Source organism: Pseudophryne corroboree, chromosome 2 (genome assembly GCF_028390025.1).
Source record: "Pseudophryne corroboree isolate aPseCor3 chromosome 2, aPseCor3.hap2, whole genome shotgun sequence".
NCBI classification, from domain to species: domain Eukaryota; kingdom Metazoa; phylum Chordata; class Amphibia; order Anura; family Myobatrachidae; genus Pseudophryne; species Pseudophryne corroboree.
The window spans coordinates 995,773,219-995,797,660 of record NC_086445.1 but is presented as its reverse complement, the minus strand read 5'-3'; the positions used below and the strand labels follow the sequence as shown (position 1 = coordinate 995,797,660).

The 24,442-nt window shown below is 44.6% G+C and overlaps 1 protein-coding gene across 8 annotated transcripts in view; it reads right to left on the bottom strand.

The window, feature by feature from the left end:
• Window positions 1-24,442, bottom strand: part of SON (SON DNA and RNA binding protein) — a 331,417-nt gene that overhangs the window by 98,959 nt on the left and 208,016 nt on the right. For all 8 annotated transcript variants that reach the window (XR_010241576.1, XR_010241575.1, XR_010241577.1 and 5 more), the window contains exon 7: window positions 9,468-9,578. Coding sequence is in view for 3 of the 8 variants with exons in the window: in XM_063956485.1 (XP_063812555.1) it covers window positions 9,468-9,578 (111 nt within the window). In the remaining 5 variants the exon portion in view is untranslated. The remainder of the gene's footprint in view (window positions 1-9,467; window positions 9,579-24,442) is intronic.

Sequence of the window (24,442 nt, the reverse complement as noted above, 5' to 3'; positions counted from 1 at the left end):
TTGCGTCCCAGGGCGCCCCCCCCCAGCGCCCTGCACCCTCAGTGACCGGAGTGTGAAGTGTGCTGAGAGCAATGGCGCACAGCTGCGGTGCTGTGCACTACCTTATTGAAGACAGGACGTCTTCTGCCGCCGATTTTCCGGACCTCTTCACTCTTCTGGCTCTGTAAGGGGGCCGGCGGCGCGGCTCCGGGACCCATCCATGGCTGGGCCTGTGATCGTCCCTCTGGAGCTAATGTCCAGTAGCCTAAGAAGCCCAATCCACTCTGCACGCAGGTGAGTTCGCTTCTTCTCCCCTTAGTCCCTCGATGCAGTGAGCCTGTTGCCAGCAGGTCTCACTGAAAATAAAAAAAACCTATTTAAACTTTTACTCTAAGCAGCTCAGGAGAGCCACCTAGATTGCACCCTTCTCGTTCGGGCACAAAATCTTAACTGAGGCTTGGAGGAGGGTCATAGGGGGAGGAGCCAGTGCACACCAGCTAGTCCTAAAGCTTTTACTTTGTGCCCAGTCTCCTGCGGAGCCGCTATTCCCCATGGTCCTTACGGAGTCCCCAGCATCCACTTAGGACGTTAGAGAAAGTAGTATTCCTCCTTCTTCCTTGAACTTCCGTAGCACCCTGGGCAGGAGTGACACTGGATGCAATATGGCAATAGGTATATGCAGATAAGCATCTTGTGTATCCAGGGATACCATATAATCTCCAGGTTCCATGGACAGTATAATTGAGCGCAGCGTTTCCATACGGAACTTCACACTCTCACAAATTTGTTCAGTGATTTGAGGTTGAGTATAGGCCGCAAAGACCCATTGGGTTTCGGGACTAGAAACAGGGTCGAGTAGTATCCTCTGCCTCTCTGGGACAGGGGTACCGGCACTACCACTCCTGTATCCAGGAGGGAACCCACAACCAGGTGTAGAGCTTGCGCCTTCAATGGGTCCAAAAGGATTACCGTCGTTCGGAACTGGCGAGGGGGACGTCTCTTGAAAGAGACTGCGTACCCGTGAGAGACGACTTCCCGCACCCATGCGTCTGAAGTTGTCTTTAACCAGACCTTGGTGTATTTCAGAAGTCGGCCTCCCATCCTGGGATCCCCCAGGGGGAGGCCCGTCCCGTCATGCAGCAGGCTTGTCTTGTTTGGAAGCAGACTGATGGGCAGCCCAGGATTGTTTTGCTTTGGACTTAGTGGTTTTGGGACCACAAGATTGTCTCGGGTATGCCTGACCTTTTGCTTTCCCTTGACGTCGAAAGGAACGAAAAGTGGTACTCTTTGCCTTCTGTGCAGAAGGGTTAGTATTTGGGAGAAAGGCAGTCTTAGCAGCTGCTAAGTCAGTTACAATATTATTCAGATCCTCCCCAAATAGGATGTCTCCCTTAAAAGGGAGTACTTCCAAGGTCTTTTTGGAGTCCAGGTCCACCTTCCATGACCTCAACCACAGAATTTGGCGAGCCAGGATGGACGTAGTCGACGCCTAGGGCCGCCATTACACCTGCCTCAGAGGACGCCTCCTGAATATAATGGGAGGCGGTGGTAATATGATACAGATCTTGACTGGCAGTGTTAGATATATCCTGAGGCGCTCTTCCTCTATTGCCTGAACCCATGCTTCGATTCCTTTTGCAGCCCAGGAGGCTGCTATAGTGGGTCTATGTACAGCACCTGTAAGGGAGTAAATAGACTTCAGGCATCCTTCGACACGCTTATCTGTCGGTTCCTTCAGTGAGACGACAGTGGTGACAGGCAGAGTAGATGACACCACAAGACGGGTGACATGGGAATCCACCGGTGGCAGATTTTCCCACTTGTTACACAAGTCAGCAGAGAGAGGATAACGAGCTAGCATCTTTTTAGACAGGGTTCCTGACGTATGTCTACCAAATGGTCAGAATGTGGTAAGACTAGTTTAGTTACCTTCTGACGTTTGAATTCATCAGGTTTCTTAGAAGCAGTAGTGGGATCTACATCATCATCGATTTGTAGAATCAGCTTAATAGCCTCCACTAGGTCAGGGACATCAACTTGCGTTGTAGTTTCCTCGTCAGAAGCGACCGTATCAGTGTCTGACGGATCAGTATACTCCCCATCCTCATCAGAAGTATCATCTGAGATATTAGTGGAATGTGAGGAGGAGGAGGCCCGCTTACATGACCCCTTGACCGCAGAGGGATGTGGGGTAGGTTTTTGTCTAACCAAAGATTGATTTAATTGTTGTATCTGGCTAGACAGAGTATCCGCCCAGGGCGGATTTACCACAGGGACAATATGTGGCTGCAATGGCACAGGAGGTCCCATAGGGGACGGAAGGCGTGTCACAAGCGTATTAAGCATATTTGAGAACGACGCCCAAGGTGGCTCCCGATTGGCTACAGGAGCAGCGGGCTGACTGGGAGATGTATGGCACACATTACACAGACCATCCTTCAAAACGTCCTCCTCAGGCAAATCCTTGGTGCATGCGCCGCATGATGCAAGAGTGTCCGCGGATTTCCCGCCCTTTGTGGTAGATATTAAAGTGAATGTAACCTTAGAGCGTAACAGTACGATATAGCCAGCCAAATATAATACCTGCAAATAAATCCCCAATTTATGTGGCAGAAAATGCAAAACACAAGCAGAGAATAAGTGCGGTATGAGGTGACTGAAATACACAGTAAAATACACTTAACTGTAGATACTGCGCAGCACTATATAATAGACCCTGACACACCTAGTGCCCTAGGGTACAGAATACAGTGATAGCTATAGCTTGTGATACACTGAAATTGAAATTCACACACAGTCACAATGCAGATAATTACTTTATAGACAGGCAATAAAACTGCACTGGATAATATATATATATATATATATATATATATATATATATATACACACACACACACACACAAACAGAAAGTTCAGCACTCACCATAGCAAGCTCACTTATCCTCACAACATCAATAAATAAATGATGAGGGTTTAGTTAGTGAATTGGCCAATGCACGGAAACCTGCATACCGCTTGCCAAGGTACCCCACCTTCATGCAGATCCTACACTATCACAAAGTCTCAAAAATTAAAACCTGGCAACTGTATCACACATAATATACTGCACACATGCCCACTAGGTTTAATGTGCATCTGCCATGCATCTTATGGCTTAAGATGCATGGCAGATACACATTAAACCTAGTGGGCATGTGTGCAGTATATTATGTGTGATACAGTTGCCAGGTTTTAATTTTTGAGACTTTGTGATAGTGTAGGACCTGCATGAAGGTGGGGTACCTTGGCGAGCGGTATGCAGGCTTCCGTGCATTGGCCAATTCACTAACTAAACCCCCATCATTTATTTATTGATGTTGTGAGGATAAGTGAGCTTGCTATGGTGAGTGCTGAACTTTCTATTTGTATATATTTGGGTTGGTGGCCATGGGCTGCATGCACCCCACCCTATGAGTGGTGAGTGCAGATATTGCACCCCGCTTCTGGGGTGGCGAGTGCTGTGGTTTTCTAGATTTGTTTTTATATATATATATATATATATATATATATATATATATATATATATATATATATATAAAACAATGCACTGTCTGAGACCGGATGTATATATCAGAATACTCACACAATATATTCTGTTAGAGGTACACTTGTTCTTAACTAACACGGTCTTAAAATGACATGTGGAATTCTTAAGTGACTGTAAATGCACAGCGCTGATGAAGCCAGCGGATTTACAGAGGAGACTTTGCCCTGCAGTCCCAGAGATCAGCCGCAGCTACTTGAGAAGATGGCTCCCAAATCTCAGACAGGGAGTGAGGGAGAGTGAGAAGCAGCTCCAGGGCGGGAACACCAGCAGTAGATGGTGCCTGGAGCTGGGGAAGGGGCTACAGGTCTGTGCATTATCCCCTATGCAGGTCCTTATCTCCGTGTACTGTGGAGCCTTATTAAAACAGATTTTACACAATCCGACCTGTGCTCACTGCCCTGGTGGATATAGTGGAGTCCCTGTACTGACACAGTGTCTACGCCAGCGTCACGCAGTCCATCTCCTGGGACCGCGACCGGCACGCGATTTAGCGGCGTGTCCCGTTGGGGGACCCTCTTACCTCCTCCCTAAGAAGCAGCCACGCGATCCTGGAGAGCGTCAGCGGTGGTGTGCCTAGGAACCGGAGCGCCTCCGCCATAAGTACCCGGGAACTCGGCCAGCGGGAGTATGCGGCGCTGCTGGGGAGGAGATGGAGACGCAGCAGAGTATGTCACAATGACATATAAAGTGCTGCAGCCCTTGAAGTATTCTAAAAGCTCTTTTCAGGGCTGCGTAGAACAGCTCCCCCTGTTAAGTGACCTGCTCTGCAGGCACCAACTTACAAACTGAGCTCCAGTGCCTGGAGGCGGGGTTATAGAGGAGGCCCCACAATGCATCCTGGGAACAGTCAAAGCTTTAGCCTGTTGGTGCCTCTGGATCAAGATCCAACTCTACACCCTGATGTATTCCCTGGGGAACACAGTGTACCCCGCTGCAGAAATAGTTCCATACTACAGACAATGATGCAACAGACTCTCATTCACTCCGTGATGCACATTCTACATGGTGGCAGAGGTACAGCGGGGCTCACGTGTAGCTTCCCCCCAGTCAGGTTCCTCTGCGTACAGTACATGGCGCTTAGAATGCCCAAATAGATTGACTGACAGCAGTGTTCTTATCAACATATGTGCAATGCTCAACCAGTTAAAAGGCAAATAGCCGCGGAAACTATAGTGTAACGCACAAGACTACGCCTCGCCATGACCCTACATTGCAGTTTTGTATCTAACGTGGTACAAAATGTACTGCAACCTCAAACACAACAATAAGTACAATGATCAATGGGTTGTTGATACAGGCCAAAAAACAAATGTGAAAGCAAGCCATGTCAGTTCTGCTTTATCAATGGCTCAAAGTCTACCAACAGCAGCGATTACCAACCATGGCGTCACTAAATCTAACAGCTAACAGGGAAAATCCTTGAAATAATACGGAAAATACGATTGGTATCACAACTATCTTGCATTAAAACAGTAAGTTAAATTAAATTGTGCGTTTGTATGGGTGTGGTAGAAAGATTCGATGTGGTCTAAAAGTTGACAACCCGTATATCAACATAGACGGGAGGTTGACATAAAAGACCCTCAACTCTAAAACCAGGAGTGGATGTCTTGTTCAATGTTGACAATCTTCCCAAACGTCAATTGTCTTTACTCCTGGTGCAGCATATCTGCCCAGTTTAAAGATAGACCAGCAGGTTAACCGGCTTCTCACTAGCCCCAACACACGCACTACTAGTGTGCGATCCCATGGGACCCAACCCCAGCATGTCACAAGTGTAGCCTGAATCTGAAGTCAGCGACATGATTACCCAGCGGCACAACACTGATATATCGCTATAGCACATCCTAGTGCACACTGCACAATCTGCTGTACGATGCCATGATATATCGGTACATAGCCAAACAGCATCGCCATATCTGATGCATGACAAATTGTGTAGTATGTACTTAGCTTAAGAGGCTATTACAGGGTAAAAGGATGAAATTCCATCACATATACAGAAAACATACAATTGGGGTAATTAGCCACGCCGGGGGTAGTCAATTAGCGGGAATACCCCACAAGGGGTATGGGTCAAAGGGTCGACAACACTTAGGTCGACAGTGTCTGTCGGGGTCGACAGTGACCAAGTCGACACCCAAAATAGGTCGACACAACCATTAGGTCGACATGAGATTTTTATTTTTTTTTAAATGGTGTTGCGCTTCGGGCAAGGTGCCTGGCTGCGCTCGGCACAGGTTACCGTTCCCAATTGTAGTCCACGTGGATCGTAAAAAGTATGACAAAGTTAAAAAAATTAACACAAAAAAAAAAAAAAAAAAAAAAGAGTGAGAAACTCATGTCGACCTTTTGTCATGTCGACCTAGGGGCCATGTCGACCCAATGCATGTCGACCAATAGTGGCCGACATAATGACTGTCGACCTAATGACCGTATACCCCCCCCCCCCCCCCACAAGCTAGTCCCTAATGTTTGACTGAACCTCAAAATCTACAACAACAACAAAAAAAAAATCACAAAATCGGGTCATACACGGGGAAAAAAAACATGGATTCCAACATTTACGTGGAATCAGTGGGTATCTGCACCTGAATCTCGATTTTTCAGCGCAGGAAAAAGGCTATTTAATTGAATAGACTTTCCACGTACTGCGGTCATTTTTGCCAGCAATTAGTTGTGGGGTAAACCCTGTGGCTAACTGAACACCCTTCCCCCTCAATGTGTATGTACAACGCACGTTTCTCTGGACATCTATGCTATTTATTGTAGAACTAGGAGAACAAAAAGAGAACAAAGCGAGGATATAGAATAATGCTTTGTTGGCAGATTACTGATCAATTCTAATATTCCATATCACAGCCACATTACACCTGCAGGAGGATGAGCTTCTCAGTTACTACACTGCTCATGGTAAGATCTATGCAGATTTCTGGTAACAAGATACTTAGCTGGCTGAGTATACGTTCTGCTCACAGACGGATTCTGTAATCCTTTAGTATCTAATTTTCTCTAGAAAATGCAATTATCAACCGTCTCTCTCTATTTGTATTATTAGCCCATGTTTAAGTAATCTCTGGGTTATAGGCTGATTTACTGAACTACTTGTTAGCATTCATTCTGACATGTATATCTGGGATGCAGTTATGTTGTCAGCGCGCCCAGGATCCCAGCGGTCAGCATACAGACGCCGGGGTCCCAAACACTTACAATGCCGCGAGCTGGAATCCCTGCTGACAGGGGCCATTCCCACTCATGGGTGTCCACAACTCCCATGGAGCGGGAACAGAACCTGTGGCAAGCGCAGTGAGCCCAGAATGATCCCACAGGGATTCCGGCCACGGTATACGGACCGCTGGGATCCTGGCTGCCGGCAATGTATACCCAACGCGTGTATCTAGTAGGACTACTGGTTTCTTATTTGTGGTAACAATATAAATTGCTTTAATTATGAATGTGACTTAGATGCTAAAATGTTACATGATGAACTGTAATTAAGATACTTATGTTTTTTGAGTAGGACTGGCTTCATGATGTGCTGCTGCAGGCTAGAGATTCAATGTAAGAGGACATGGGCCTGATTCATGTTTGTAATCAAAAGCAAAAGAACGCAAATGGGCAAAACAGATGTAACATGTGCAGAGAGAGTCAGATTTGGATGGGGTGTGTTCAAACTGAAATCTAAATTACAGTGTAAAAAATAAAGCTGTAACATTTGTGGGCTACATGCAAAAGCAGCAAGTATTTACCCTGCACAATGGGGGGGGGAGAGGGGTGGACCCACCTACATGGGAAATACACAGGTTTGCTAAAGGGGGGATTTTCAGATACAGTATGCGATATCCTATATATATATATATATATATATATATATATACACACATATATATATATAAAAAATGTGGGATGCGCCAGAATCCCAACACACAACAGAATGCCGTACCGGAATCCCAAAAGGGGCCAGAATACAATGCCGGATTTCAGACCGTCAAGACAGTGCGGTGGGTAAGTATTACACCGGGGATGGGCGGTTTAGGTTTAGTCAACCCTCGGGGGACGTAAGAGTTAGGGTGCGGGGGCTTGGGTACTCAGAATACCCCCCTGTGTGCACCACTGACCCAAATCTAAATCTCTATCCCACCTGCTGTGCAACATGGTTTTGCCCAGTTGCTTTCTTTTTTGTTTTACTTACAAACATGAATCAGGCCCATTATAAGGAAACATTTTACAGCGTATTTATCTAAAACAGACCTAAAGGAAGCCGAGAAATGCTCACACGGCTCCATTCTCACCAGACTATTAGGTTTTTACATATCCCTAATTTTTTTTTATTTAATTTTATAAAAAGATACAACCGGCGACACAATGTGGTCAATTCTATTCAGCGACAGTTGAATAGCGCCGGGAATTAGCTCCCGACGCTATTCAATACAGCTCCAGTTAAGTTGGTGATGGCCCGTTCTCGCCGACTAAACAGGTTGAATTGTCGGGAGAACGGTCATTCTCCGACTTAACTCCCCGGCGCGAGGCTGATTCCCGACAGAATCAGCCACCGCGGCAGCACTATTGTCAGGTTTCTTCTCTCATCCCCTGGAGATGAGAGAATTATTCCCGACAATTGAGGGTCACTCGTCGCTGTATTGAATAGCGCCGGGAGTGCTATTCAACTGTCAGTGAATTGAATCGACTCCAATGCGCTAAAAGCACAAGAATGCTAAGAGACCAGGGGGATCAGAGGAACAATAGCTAATAACCAGATCAATGCTTCTGTGATACACAACACCTTCTATGAGAACTTGTGTTAGTAAATGGAATAAGGCAGATACGCTCGTACATATACAGGAAACAGGGAGAACCCCTGGATGGGTGGATTTACTAAAGCCTCTAAAAGAGAAAGTGGAGGTGTTGCCGACAGCAACCAATCTCATATTTTGTAACACATACTAGGATAGCTAAAATCTGATTTCCTTTGTTAGAAGTTTTAGTAAATCTATTCCTGTTGGTAAACTCTCTTAAAGAACTCCACCCAAAAAGTAGACTTTAGCAATAGCTGTCATACAATAAATATAAAATGTACTTATACAACATGTTCAGCTGAGCCACTCGTGCCTGCATCACTGTGTCCTATAATAAGCAGGCAGCGGTACTGGTTAAAGTGAAGGGGTACTGATGGAACTGATTCTGTTTCGGTGGCAGGACTACCGGAAGCTACAGAGACTACCATGGTCAGATAAAAGATCTTAACATGTATCGTTTGGAGAAGAGAAGGGAAAGGGGGGGGGGGAATATAAAACTTTCAAAATATACCAAAGGTTTTGCCGAGGTACAGAAAAGAAACATTATTCAAAGGGAGAGAACTATTAGAACACGAGGACACGCACAGACGCTGGGGGGTATGTAGGTTCATGGGAAATTTGAGGAAGAATGACCACAAAAGGGTAGTGGATGAGTGGAATAGCCTCCCGTCAGAGGTGGTAGAGGCCAATACAGTAGAGAAATTTAAACATGCTTGGGATAGACATAAGGATAGCCTGACTAAGAACTAAGGATCAAATAGGTTCAGGTTATTATAAGGTTAAAGAAGGGGCAGAGCAGATGGGCCAAGTGGTTTTAATCGGCTGTCAAATTCTGTTTCTATGTATCAAGAAATACACCAGATTTTATCTCAACATAGAAACCACCACCCAAAACAAGGGACGTTTTGGATGAGCTCATATTAAATGATGACCGTGAGCTGCCATACTGCGTCCACATACAGCCGTTATACAGTGTGACCGAGCGATCAGCTGATCATGAGATAACCTTTATAGCATATTGTCTGCTAGTAATACACCATGTCTGACTACTCCCAGAAATACAGTTTGGCCACATAGGAGACCAGACATGCAGCGTGACTGACCTGCTCCTGTGCACGGTTTAGCAGAGACAACGCTTGAAGGTCAAACGGATTCCCTGTTAGCCTGGTCTGGGCCACGGCGCGTTCATTCATCGCAGAAGTGATGTCCACCGACTACAATAAAAAACAGACAAAACAAAACAGCAATTTAAAAGGCAGAAAGCAGCTTTACATGCAGTGTAACAGTAATACAGTGCTGTGCAGTAACATGTCCCCACAATTACTAGAGAACAGAGGAGTGATGTATGTGATGTGCCATCTCCCTGCACATGTACGCTACAGGGCAATGTACAGGAAAAGGAGCACACAAAAATGGAGTTGCTGCTGAGTGAAACTATATACGAAGCAGAAATTACCTAGATTATCTCTGCGCGTGTTATAATGCCAGCTGCAGACATACGAGATTCGGCCACGACTGGAGAGGCGGCATGGAGAGGTAAAGGGGCAGAAAAGCGTAGGCAGGTTACAGCAATTGCAGACCTGCGACCAGACGCATATACACCTTTCCAAGCTGTATCACATACAGGTGCCGGAGCACTGACTCCTGCACTAGCTACCTGCTTCTGATTGGCTAGATGTGAATGCACCACACCGCAAACATGGCACATACACAACCGGCACTTATACATAACAGCTATTTGTTATGAAACACCTTAACTCTTGTGGGGCACAACTGCATCCAACTCAGCATCAGCCCAAATAAGTGCAAATTTGTGTCGACAACAAATTATTTAAAGACAGATTATTTAGAGAAATATGCAATTTCACAAAGCCCCCCCCCCCCTCCCCACCAAGCTTCCAACAGTGGGTGATTCATACACCAGATCTTCGCCTTATATGATGTCTGATAAACACACACGCACAATAATATATAGAAACCAAGCTTACATAACAGCAGAAAAAAAATAAAGTACAGAATACCAGAGCCACACTTTTACATTTTCCATATTGTTTTAGGTCAAATATTTAACGCACAGTTTCATTGGAGGTCAAGTCATTTAAACGGTGCTAAAGGAAGTTGAAAAGTAAAAATAAGCACGTTTCACTACACTTGGGGATAAATGACTACAGTTTGGGTTAACAAAAGTGGAGGTTTCAAAGAGCAACTAATCAGTTTCTGGCTATCATTTACACTTGTCCTTGTACACTGTGGTTTCAGTCACACCAAACAGCCACTCTGTGTGCCAGGTCCCAAGGCCACTTAGATCCCCAGTTTCCGGGCCAATCGGTCGGGAAACTAGACTCTCGCTCAATGTGTGTCTTATTCGCAAAATCAAAATGACTTGAAGTGACAAATCTACTTTGCTAGATTACACTGATCAATTTGATGTACAATACTTGTAGATCTTTGTGTATATGAGCCTGAATTTGTATACGAAGTGCTATGACGCAACGGCCACAGCTTTTGCAACACCAAGTTGCGTCGTGCTTCATCTGCGACTTTGTGTTTAAAACCAATTTCTGTGCAGTTAAAGATGCAGCTCAGCGTCAGTATAACACTTTGAGTGGCGTTCTGCTGCATCTGCAATGTGAATATGATGCAAAAATTAGAGAAAAAGATAGCCTATACCTCTAGGAGCTGCTTAGTCACGCTGGGAACCTTGGGCCATATGGCATAGTGATTCTCTGTGCATGAAGGACACATCTGTGTCTGGTCTATTTTATAAAATGACAGCTAGTACCTGACTGGTTAATTTGGGCAACAGTTCCACTTATGTAAATCTCCCCCCTTAGGATATGTCACAGGTTCTCAAACTCGGTCCTCAGGAACCCACACGGTGCATGTTTTGCAGGTCTCCTCACAGAATCACAAGTGACATAATTAACTCCACCTGTGGACCTTTTAAAATGTGTCAGTGAGTAATTAATACACCTGTGCACCTGCTGGGTTACCTGCAAAACATGCACTGTGTGGGGTCCTGAGGACCGAGTTTGAGAACCACTGGGATATGTGGACACTAGTATTAACAATGTCCGTTTCGCCTACACTGTTCTTTCAACAAGCGTATGTAGTGGCGCAACATCGCACAGAAAAATGGGATTAATCCTCTACTTCCCAGTCACCTTGCTTCAAAGAGCTGATAATATAAGCAGAGCTGATGAATCTCGGAATATATGTGTGATTCCCTCAGCTGTACGGGACGGAGGCGGAACAGAATTAACACTGAAGTGTCATCTAAGGAATTGAGAAGGAGATTCCTCCATACAGGTCAGAAGACATTTGAGCGTTAGCATTTCTGCAGTCAAGAAGGCTCTTAATTCTCTATGTAAAATCACCCATTCATAATTGCATTATCTACAGTACCAAGCACAGCCTAACAGCACTTGTAATGCATACAATTGTCAACCTTTCATAGCATCCATACAATAAAACACATAAGAGAAAATATTTTATTCATGCGTCAACATGTTTATACACCATTTACAATTCCGACAACGCTAAATGATACAATTTCATCAAAATAATACTTGATGGAAGCACAGTCTTTAAAATGGGAAAGTTATTTTGGCGATTTCTTGAATTGTTTGATGGATGGCAATGCTGAAATCCAAACATAAGATGCAGGTTGCCCCTGGCCACCCAGTCATGGCCCATCCATCAGTAATGCATCAACTAGGTAATAGGTCACTGTCGTGCTCAAATGTCATCTTCAGGCCTCCTTGTAGAAATTGAGTTTTGCTGGAGAATTTTTGGACACCTCCATATTCATTGTCCAAACAGCCTCATAACTCCGTTCTGTTACCAGAGTATTAGGAACCTGGGATGGTGTGCTCTGGGATATCCACCCATGCCATGCCAAAGGGTTACAAACCCCATGATAAGATATCATCTCATCAAGGCAGATTCATTTTTTGGGCTTTTTGTGGACTTCCACTTTTCTAAGCTCTTCTTCAGTGGCGACAAACATGCTATGTATTTACATTTATATGATTGTTCGTGTTTTTCTTGTTTCATTAAAATGGATTCCCCAGCTGAACAATAACTGCCTGGTGTCTTTATTTAATGCTAACTGGTTAAACTTAATAATAACCTGTGTATATTTATTGAAAGATTATCTATTCTTCTGAATAGGACATAATAATTGAAGATGATATTTATGCAGAAAATGAAAAAACTAAAATTCTATTCTGAAAGGGTATGGACTTTCTAAAAGCAAAGCAGTCTATTTTCTTTCAGTCTTATGTAGAATATATATAAACCCACTGAAAGCTCACAGCTGCTGGAAGGGGTTTGTCAGACCTCCAGAGGTAAATAAATAAAGCAAAAAAATACCAGCGCTATGAGTTGTTTTGACCAAAGTATTGATAGGAAACAGTTGGATCAGTTAATCAGTATCTTTATTTTACTTACTGAATAGAAAAGAATAATATTAAAACATTACTAAAAACCGTAATAGAGACTAAATAGTCAATACAGCATATAAATAAAAAATGAGAAAAACATTAATTAATCCTGTATGGCTCTAAAATAATCAAAATATTAGGTTTTGCTGATAGGAACAGTACCATCAATTTAAAAGATCCCGGACTTAAATGGAAATCCGCTCCTCCTCAGATAGCAGTAAAAAGCACAGTCAGCTGGTAATACCCTAGATATACCTCATCCACAGTTCCACGAAAAAGATGACTCTCAATATTCGTCTGTGTAGGTGATTGAAGGGGTTTCCATAGATTGCTGGAGGTGCTCAACACAGGAGGTATCTGCGGTTCTTGTTGTATTCCAATGAGAGGGGAAAAGTCCTTATCCAGATCGATATTAGATGGTATAAAGTGCAAAAGTTCCTCAGCATAGGCCTTAACGCGTTTCCCTGGACTAGGTCGTCCAGCTTCCTCAGAAGTGACGTTAATGTTTTATTATTATTCTTTTATATTCAGTAAGTAAAATAAAGATACTGATTAACTGATCCAACTGTTTCCTATCAATACTTTGGTCAAAACAACTCATAGCGCTGGTATTTTTTTGCTTTATTTATCTGAGAATGTGATGTTATTGTAAAGTGATATTTAAGTGTTGCTAAAGCCATTGCAATGGATTGAATTACAAGCAGGCAAGACTTATGACTATTGCCCTATGGCTCAACTCACATGGAAAGAGAAACTGGATCAGTGCCCAATTTGTTCAAACTGACCAAGATCCAGCTGGATCAATGAGGCTGTTCGTGCCATCCACAAGACAACAGCACAGACTACAGACTAGTTGAAGTGATACAAGTTAAGTGATTAACTGTTGACCACATTCACCTAATATAATGCAGTAGAGATTGATCAGATGGGACGCGGTTAATTTGCCGGCTGTCAGGATCTGGTGGTCAAGATGCAGACGCCGGAATCCCAACACCCAACAATGCCACCAGCCAAAATACCGGCGCACAGGGGCTATTCCCATCCGTGGGTGTCCACAACACCCATAGTGGGAATAGAACCCGTGGTGAGCACAGCAAGCCACTGAGCCCGCAGCGTGGCGAGTGTAGTGAGCCCGCAAGGGGACTCTTTGCACTTGCCCCGCTGTCTGCATTCTTGCGGGTGGGATGCCACTGTTTGGATGTTGACAGCCGGGAATACGTATGTATACCGATCAGATTATTATCTGACATTGCAGTGCGATATCCTCGGTTGTGTGGCCAGGATTAGATTTGGTGCAGTAATGCTGAATCTTTGTATTTCTTTGACAAACCTTCTAAAATTGGTTCAACATGTGCCTAATGAACAAACATGCATTTTGCAATTTATTTATTTATTTTATTTATATATAAATATATATAATATACCTGTTTCCACAATATTCTCTTTTGTTCTGTGAAAGACCTTGTATTCTATCCTCCACTATATGAATTTTCTCCAGCACTTTGAGACCATTGTCACTAACTGAATTGCCCCATTGGGGTATTAAAAAAATAAATGTAAAAAAAAAAATTACCATAACTCATTCATCTTTGTTGTTTGACTCCAGAAATGTTTTGTTTTTATTTAGATGGAATGAAAAAAATGACTGCTGTAAGGGTCAAACTAAGGCTAAAAACTTACTTTGCTCCATCTCTGTAAAAGTTGCAATGGATATACTGTATGAGGGCCATACATCAGCGGCACAATTACCCAATGCTGACCCAATCCATTGATAATCAACGATCCATCAGGGAAACTGGAAAATCCGCATGTTAAATCCCAGACTCACCGATCCCAATCATTTTTTTGGTTAGAATTGGTGAATCAGGGATTTTCAACATGTTCTACTACTCGGTTTCTCTGACCCCAGCAGAATGGGGAATTGGAGCAATACATCCTACCAAATGTATGTGATCCATTATTTGTAGATTTTAAATGTTCTGACTATTTTAATATCAGAATGTAATTAGTTTACCACAACAAGGACATAGAATGAACTGTATTTTAGTGCATTTTAGATTTATGCAGAGGTACGCTGGTCCCCCAGATTAGTGCGGCAATGAGTCCCTTGCTTACCTTTTGCACATAAAGTCCAATATCTTGTTATGAGCAGCATTAGTTTCTCCCCTTCCCTGCTTCCCCTCACTCCCGATACGAACAGGGCTAGAGATAAACAGTCTGATCAGAATCCTCCAGTCTAGAACTCATATCACGGTGTTGCACACTAATGAAAAACACATTTGCACAAGCTACACTAGCAGACATGCAGTATAAGCTAGTTATGATCATTAGCTATAGCACTCGTTTGCCCATTCCAGCAGCAGGCCTTTAATTGTTATAAATTACATATAAAGTGACATCTTATAGTCACTGGTCAAGCAAGTTGTCAAGCTGTATTCTGGTTCTCTGGATTCAAGATTTAAGTGATGCAGAGAGATGGGAGAATGCAATTTTAACCAAACCATCACAATCCAGTAACTACCTGCAAACAGGGCTGAATATACAGATATAGCTGGCCCTTGGCGCACCACAGAAAAAGTTTGGGTTAAGTACAGGCCAGTGTTGTGCAAAATTAATGGTCATTAACCAATATAAGGTATATTCTATCTCAATGCATAGAGCAGCGCCAAGCCTACAAAAAGAGCAGCGCCAAGCCTGCATACAATTCTATTACCCCCATGTGAGACCTCACCTGTGGACACCGATAAATTGGTCCCTTATCTGAACTAAAGCACTTTTCATACTGTACAATTTGTTAATAATAGTGTAACCCATCACTGAATCATTACAAATGTTTTAACATGCCTCAAATTTAAGATAAAAAAAAAATGTAATAATAAAAATAAGATTTTACTCACCGGTAAATCTATTTCTCGTAGTCCGTAGTGGATGCTGGGAACTCCGTAAGGACCATGGGGGGAATAGACTGGCTCCGCAGGAGACTGGGCACTCTAAAAGAAAGATTAGGTACTATCTGGTGTGCACTGGCTCCTCCCACCATGACCCTCCTCCAGACCTCAGTTAGGATACTGTGCCCGGAAGAGCTGACACAATAAGGAAGGATTTTGAATCCCGGGTAAGACTCATACCAGCCACACCAATCACACCGTATAACTCGTGATACTATACCCAGTTAACAGTATGAAATATAACTGAGCCTCTCAACAGATGGCTCAACAATAACGCTTTAGTTAGGTAATAACTATATACAAGTATTGCAGACAATCCGCACTTGGGATGGCCGCCCAGCATCCACTACGGACTACGAGAAATAGATTTACCGGTGAGTAAAAAATTATTTTCTGACGTCCTAGTGGATGCTGGGAACTCCGTAAGGACCATGGGGATTATACCAAAGCTCCCAAACAGGCGGGAGAGTGCGGATGACTCTGCAGCACCGAATGAGAGAACTCAAGGTCCTCCTCAGCCAGGGTATCAAATTTGTAGAATTTAGCAAACGTGTTTGCCCCTGACCAAGTTGCAGCTCGGCAAAGTTGTAAAGCCGAGACCCCTCGGGCAGCCGCCCAAGATGAGCCCACCTTGCTCGTGGAATGGGCTTTCACTGATTTAGGATGCGGCAATCCAGCCGCAGAATGCGCCAGCTGAATTGTGCTACAAATCCAGCGAGCAATAGTCTGCTTAGAAGCAGGAGCACCTATTTTGTTGGGTGCATACAGGATAAAAAGCGAGTCAGTTTTCCCGACTCCAGCCGTCCTGGAAACATAAATTTTCAAGGCCCTGACTACGTCCAGTAACTTGGAATCCTCCAAGTCCCTAGTAGCCGCAGGCACTACATTAGGTTGGTTCAAGTGAAAAGCTGATACCACCTTAGGGAGAAACTGGGGACGAGTCCTCAATTCTGCCCTATCCATATGGAAAATCAGATAAGGGCTTTTACATGACAAAGCCGCCAATTCTGACACGCCTGGCCGAAGCCAAGGCCAATAACATGACCACTTTCCACGTGAGATATTTCAGATCCACAGTCTTAAGTGGCTCAAACCAATGTGATTTTAGGAAACTCAACACCACGTTGAGATCCCAAGGTGCCACAGGAGGCACAAAAGGGGGCTGAATATGTAGCACTCCCTTTACAAATGTCTGAACTTCAGGCAGTGAAGCCAGTTCTTTCTGGAAGAAAATCGACAGAGCCGAAATCTGGACCTTAATGGAACCCAATATTAGGCCCATAGTCACTCCCGACTGTAGGAAGTGCAGAAAACGACCCAGCTGAAATTCCTCTGTTGGGGCCTTCCTGGCCTCACACCACGCAACATATTTTCGCCAAATACGGTGATAATGGTTTGCGGTTACATCTTTCCTGGCTTTTATCAGCGTAGGAATGACTTCTTCCGGAATGCCCTTTTCCTTTAGGATCCGGAATTCAACCGCCATGCCGTCAAACGCAGCCGCGGTAAGTCTTGTAACAGACAGGGCCCCTGCTGTAGCAGATCCTGTCTGAACGGTAGAGGCCATGGGTCCTCTGATATAATTTCTTGAAGTTCTGGGTACCAAGCTCTTCTTAGCCAATCCGGAACCACGAGTATCGTTCTTACTCCTCGCCTTCTTATTATTCTCAGTACCTTTGGTATGAAAAGGCAGAGGAGGGAACACATAAACCGACTGGTACACCCACGGTGTCACTAGAGCGTCCACAGCTATTGCCTGAGGGTCCCTTGACCTGGCGCAATATCACTGTAGCTTTTTGTTGAGGCGGGACGCCATCATGTCCACCTGTGGCCTTTCCCAACGGTTTACCAACAGTTGGAAGACTTCTGGATGAAGCCCCACTATCCCGGGTGTAGGTCGTGTCTGCTGAGGAAGTCTGCTTCCCAGTTGTCCACTCTCGGAATGAACACTGCTGACAGTGCTAAGACGTGATTTTCCGCCCATCGGAGAATCCTTGTGGCTTCTGCCATCGCCATCCTGCTTCTTGTGCCGCCCTGTCGGTTTACATGGGAGACTGCCGTGATGTTGTCTGATTGGATCAGTATCGGCTGGTTTTGAAGCAGGGGCCTTGCCTGACTTAGGGCATTGTAAATGGCCCTCAGTTCCAGAATATTTATGTGTAGGGACGACTTCTGACTTGACCAAAGTCCTTGGAAATTTCTTCCCTGTGTGACTGCCCCCCAGCCTCGAAGGCTGGCATCCGTGGTCACCAGGACCCAGTCCTGTATGCCGAATCTGCGGCCCTCTAGAAGATGAGCACTCTGCAGCCACCACAGCAGAGACACCCTGGTCCTTGGAGACAGGGTTATCAGCCGATGCATCTGAAGATGCGATCCCGACCACTTGTCCAAGAGGTCCCACTGAAAGGTTCTTGCATGGAACCTGCCGAATGGTATGGCTTCGTATGAAGCTACCATTTTTCCCAGGACTCGTGTGCAGTGATGCACCGATACCTGTTTTGGTTTCAGGAGGTCTCTGACTAGAGATGACAGCTCCTTGGCTTTCTCCTGCGGGAGAAACACTTTTTTCTGTTCTGTGTCCAGTACCATCCCCAGGAACAGTAAGCGTGTGGAAGGAACCAGCTGTGACTTTGGAATGTTTAGAATCCATCCGTGCTGTTGTAGCACTTCCCGAGATAGTGCTACTCCGACCAACAACTGCTCCTTGGACCTCACCTTTATAAGGAGATCGTCCAAGTACGGGATAATTAAAACTCCCTTTTTTTGAAGGAGTATCATCATTTCTGCCATTACCTTGGTAAACACCCTCGGTGCCGTGGACAGTCCAAACGGCAGTGTCTGGAATTGGTAATGGCAATCCTGTACCACAAATCTGAGGTACTCCTGGTGAGGATGGTAAATGGGGACATGCAGGTAAGCATCCTTGATATCCAGGGATACCATGTAATCCCCCTCGTCCAGGCTTGCAATAACCGCCCTGAGCGATTCCATCTTGAACTTGAATTTTTTATGTAAGTGTTCATGGATTTCAAACTTAAAATGGGTCTCACCGAACCGTCCGGTTTCGGTACCACAAAGAGTGTGGAATAGTAACCCCCTCCTTGTTGAAGTAGGGGCACCTTGACTATCACCTGCTGGGAATACAGCTTGTGAATTGCCTCTAGCACAGCCTCCCTGCCCGAGGGAGTTGTCGGCAAGGCAGATTTGAGGAAACGGCGGGGGGGAGACGCCTCGAATTCCAGCTTGTACCCCTGAGATACTACTTGAAGGATCCAGGGATCCACCTGTGAGCGAGCCCACTGATCGCTGAAATTTTTTTGAGGCGGCCCCCCACCGTACCTGGCTACGCCTGTGGAGCCCCCGCGTCATGCGGTGGACTCAGAGGAAGCGGGGGAAGAATTTTGATTCTATGAACTGGCTGACTGGTGCAGCTTTTTCCCTCTTCCCTTGTCTCTGTGCAGAAAGGAAGCGCCTTTGACCCGCTTGCTTTTCTGAAGCCGAAAGGACTGTACCTGATAATACAGTGCTTTCTTAGGCTGTGAGGAAACCTGAGGTAAAACATTTTCTTCCCAGCTGTTGCTGTGGATGCGAGGTCCCAGAGACCATCCCCAAACAATTCCTCACCCTTATAAGGCAGAATATCTATGCGCCTTTTAAAATCAGAATCACCTGTCCAGTGTCGGGTCTCTAATACCCTCCTGACAGAATGGACATTACATTAATTCTGGATGCCAGCCGGCAAAATATCCCTCTGTGCATCCCTCATATATAAGACGACGTCTTTAATATGCTCTTATGTTAGCAAACTAGTATCCCTGTTTGACAGGGTCACAGAACACGCTGCAGCAGCCCTATCTGCAGGTCTCAGTCTAGTACCTGAGTGTGTAAATACAGACTTCAGGATAGCCTCCTGCTTTTTATCAACAGGTACCTTCAAAGTGGCCGTATCCTAAGACGGCAGTTCCACCTTTTTTGACAAACGTGTGAGCGCCTTATCCACCCTAGGGGATATCTCCCAGCGTAACTTATCCTCTGGCGGGAAAGGGTACGCCATCAGTAACTTTTTAGAAATTACCAGTTTCTTATCGGGGGAACCCACGCTTTTTCACACACTTCATTCACTCATCTGATGGGGGAACAAAACACTACCTGCTTTTTCTCCCCAAACATAAAACCCTTTTTTAGTGGTACTTGGGTTAATGTCAGAAATGTGTAACACATTTTTTATTGCCGGGATCAAGTCACGGATGTTCCTAGTGGATTGTGTATATGTCTCAACCTCGTCGACACTGGAGTCAGACTCCGTGTCGACATCTGTGTCTGCCATCTGAGGGAGCGGGCGTTTTTGAGCCCCTGATGGCCTTTGAGACGTCTGGGCAAGCGCGGGCTGAAAAGCCGGCTGTCCCATAGCTGTTACGTCATCCAGCCTTTTATGTAAGGAGTTGACACTGTCAGTTAATACCTTCCACCTATCCATCCACTCTGGTGTCGGCCCCACAGGGGGCGACATCACATTTATCGGCATCTGCTCCGTCACCACATAAGCCTCCTCATCAACATGTCGACACAGCCGTACCGACACACCGCACACACACAGGGAATGCTCTGACTGAGGACAGGACGCCACAAAGCCCTTTGGGGAGACAGAGAGAGAGTACGCCAGCACACACCAAAGCGCTATATAATGTGGGGAGTAACACTATAACTGAGTGAATTTTCCCCAATAGCTGCTTGTATATACAATATTGCGCCTAAATTTAGTGCCCCCCCTCTCTTTTTAACCCTTTGAGCCTGAAAACTACAGGGGAGAGCCTGGGGAGCTGTCTTCCAGCTGCACTGTGAAGAGAAAATGTCGCCAGTGTGCTGAGGGAGATAGCTCCGCCCCTTTTTCGCAGACTTTTCTCCCGCTTTTTTATGGATTCTGGCAGGGGTATTTATCACATATATAGCCTCTGGGGCTATATATTGTGATTAATTTGCCAGCCAAGGTGTTTATATTGCCCTCAGGGCGTTCCCCCCCCAGCGCCCTGCACCCATCAGTGACCGGAGTGTGAGGTGTACATGAGGAGCAATGGCGCACAGCTGCAGTGCTGTGCGCTACCTTGGTGAAGACTGAAGTCTTCTGCCGCCGATTTTCCGGACCATCTTCTTGCTTCTGGCTCTGTAAGGGGGACGGCGGCGCGGCTCCGGGAACGAACACCAAGGACGGGTCCTGCGGTCGATCCTTCTGGAGCTAATGGTGTCCAGTAGCCAAAGAAGCCCAAGCTAGCTGCAAGCAGGTAGGTTCGCTTCTTCTCCCCTTAGTCCGTCGATGCAGTGAGCCTGTTGCCAGCAGGTCTCACTGTAAAATAAAAAACCTAAAATATACTTTCTTTCTAGGAGCTCAGGAGAGCCCCTAGTGTGCATCCAGCTCGGCCGGGCACAGAAATCTAACTGAGGTCTGGAGGAGGGTCATGGTGGGAGGAGCCAGTGCACACCAGATAGTACCTAATCTTTCTTTTAGAGTGCCCAGTCTCCTGCGGAGCCCGTCTATTCCCCCCATGGTCCTTACGGAGTTCCCAGCATCCACTAGAACGTCAGAGAAAATCGGCATTAGCTCTCCATTTGCACCTACTATAATATTAATAAATACAGCAAATGGGAGATTAATCATTATATGCTCCAAGCGAGATTGGCCATTTAACTGCCCACTGCGGCAAAACGCGTGTGCTTTCATGTAAGTATGTTCCATATGTACACACACATATGTAGTCTTAAAGGTGTGAAGTTTCCTTTTAAAATTAGTTTTCCCATTACCCTGTGTTGGTGGTTACATTAAACCCGAATTCTTATATAGCGTCAGTGCACAGAAAAGATAATAAAACCATTTAAAAACCAGAGGCTGCATGGGTAGACTAAATACATGTGAGCAATAAGCGTACTGTTTTACTAGCAAACAAAGACAAAAAATACTTAAATACGCAATAGAACATATTATAAAACATGCAGAGAAGGTAAACTATATATATAAATATATATGTAAAATAAAAACGCTTACTTATCTTTATTTTAGGATTTTATTTGTTCCCCTCCTGCCCCAGAGTGACAGCGGCATTGGATCAGCACCATTCCTCTGTTTCTACGGATCACATCTGGTCAGAACTTCTGAGAGCAACCGCGGCCTAAACTACACTAAGGAATCAAGCTCTGAAGTTATGACCTGATTGGAGGAAAAAAATAAAATCCTGAAATAAAATAGAGCTTTGAAAAAAAAAAATATATATATTTAACAAAGGAACATATAATAGTGTGCAAACCAAATGATGCACTAAGCGGCACAACCACCTAACCTGACTACTGCAAATGTAGGTGTCTGCCTTCTGCGTAACTTTAGGGGTCAATCCAATTAGGTGCGAGTTGGGTCCTGCAAAACCTTCTCAAGTCGAACTAACAGAGAATTACATTTGCAATTTAATAACAAAACTGCATTGATTTTCTTTGGGGGCTTTTATGCACAGCCTACTGAGATGAGAAATCTTTATTTTAAAAGTAAGAACCTTTGGTGCACCCATTCCAACGAATAATCGTGCACTTGGAGGGGAGTAAATAGCATACAATACATCTCAGTTTTCAGGTGAATTTCTCTAAAAAGCTCCTAAGGTGTTAAATGATGTGGGACAGGTACGTGAAGGTGTCTTATTGATAGGAGAAGGGTTTTTGTACTTGCAGGAGAGGTGAAAGTTTTCATTCCAAGTTTCACAAACTTGTACCACTTGATATCATTTTTCAACCATTAATAAAAAGTGCAAAAGTCATCCATCTGACACCTTTAAAAAACCTCCATCGCTTTCCTTACGGTCATCATCGTATATATCGTACAAAATTATGCACCCAAAAATGCAAGTTTCAGTTGCAAACGCCTTTTTACGATAGTTGCAGAACTTTTTTCTTTTTACAAAATGCGACCGGATAGAAATGCATGAAAGAGTGGGCAAACCATCCAGAACCCCAAAACAGTGGCAATTGAATTAGCAGGACCATATAGAAGGCACTTCTAAAGTGCTCTGGAAAAGGGATATTGTTGTAAATAACTCATTTATATAACAAAACATTAACAATGTAGCAGCAGTACCTTCCTCGTTACTCAGATACCGCCAACTGGAGGGGGAATTGGGAAGACATATAACACGATGACAGCTCCAGTCTGTGATAACATGACCGTTGAGTAAAACTGCTTCTACATTAGGTTACTTTTTTGTGATATAAATGAAATTTTTACAACCATATTCCTTTCCCAGAGCACTTTATAAGGGTCTTCTATATGGTCCTGTCATCTCAGTTGCCACTATTTTGGGGTCCTGGATATTTTCCCCACTTTCTCATGCACTTCTCTCAGCTCGCATTTTGTAAAGTGGCGCAACCCGGCCGCAAATACTGTTTCTAACTGAAACTCTCATACCTGGGTGCTTGCATTCGTGCAATATATGCGACTCCCATGAAACAAACTCCTAAGTGGATTGACTTCATAGACTGAATGACAGCAGCAGACAGACTCAGAGCTGTAATTCACTCAAGAGAAAATGACCCTCTCCAACTACCATTCAGTAAAATCATCATCAAACCCTCTACATTAACGGCTTTGCTGGTAATTCCTTAACACCCTGCCGATAACCAAGCCAGCTCTTGTGGTCTCTCTTAGTATGACAGGACAATGGCTGTGCCTCAGTATAAGACCAATTAGTTACTGAAAGGGACATACAGTAGACCGAGATGTATTAAACCTCCTAAAGCAGTGGTTCCCAAACTTTTTTGAATCACGGCGCCCTAGAGTATCAGAATTTTTATCACGGCACCCCTAGGCCAAAAGTTTCTTATTGGGAAATTTATAAAAAATATGAAATTAAGTAAATTATGTTTATATGTCATACTTAGGTTCAGTTATATAGTGAGGGCAAAGATTTGCTTCTGTTTGTACACAAATTTTATGATTGGCAGACACAAGTACTAGGTTTGCCTATTACATGGACAATAAATATTTTGAATTGGTCCTGGACTACCAACCCAAAGCACCCCTGCAAGTGTCCCGCGGCACCCCAGGGTGCCACGGCACACAGTTTGGGAATCACTGTCCTAAAGACAAGTGGAGGTGTTGACCCCATAGCAACCACATTCTAGCTCTCATTTATCTAGTACATTTTATTAAATGATGGCTAGTAGTGGATTAGTATGTGAAATTCCTGCACTTGTCCTTATGAGGGGAGGTTTGATACACCTCCCCCATAGTGTTTAGCTGATCTCCGATACCGGCAACGGGGGGAGAAAAAAACTCCTACATCTGCTGCTGCTACATAGGGGTATATTCAATTGATGTCGGATCCTTTCCAACGGAAAGGATCCGACATCTGAGTTTTCAATGAGCGTTCATGACAATGCCGATCCTACTTTTATTAAAGTCGGATTGACATCGTCGGAAACGGGGTCAAAACCTGTCAGATTTGGCCGCCGCTTCCGACAAAACACCTGGATCCGCGGCTATTCCACCAATCCACGTGTATTCCGACAAGTCGGAAAATCTGAGGGGGCATTGAATAGGTCAGAACCCCTTCCGACCTAAAAAAAAAAAGTCAGAAACTGCCGTCTTTCCGACAAGACAGCAGTTTCCGACAAGAATTGAATAGACCCCATGTCGTCACTTTTTTGTGATTA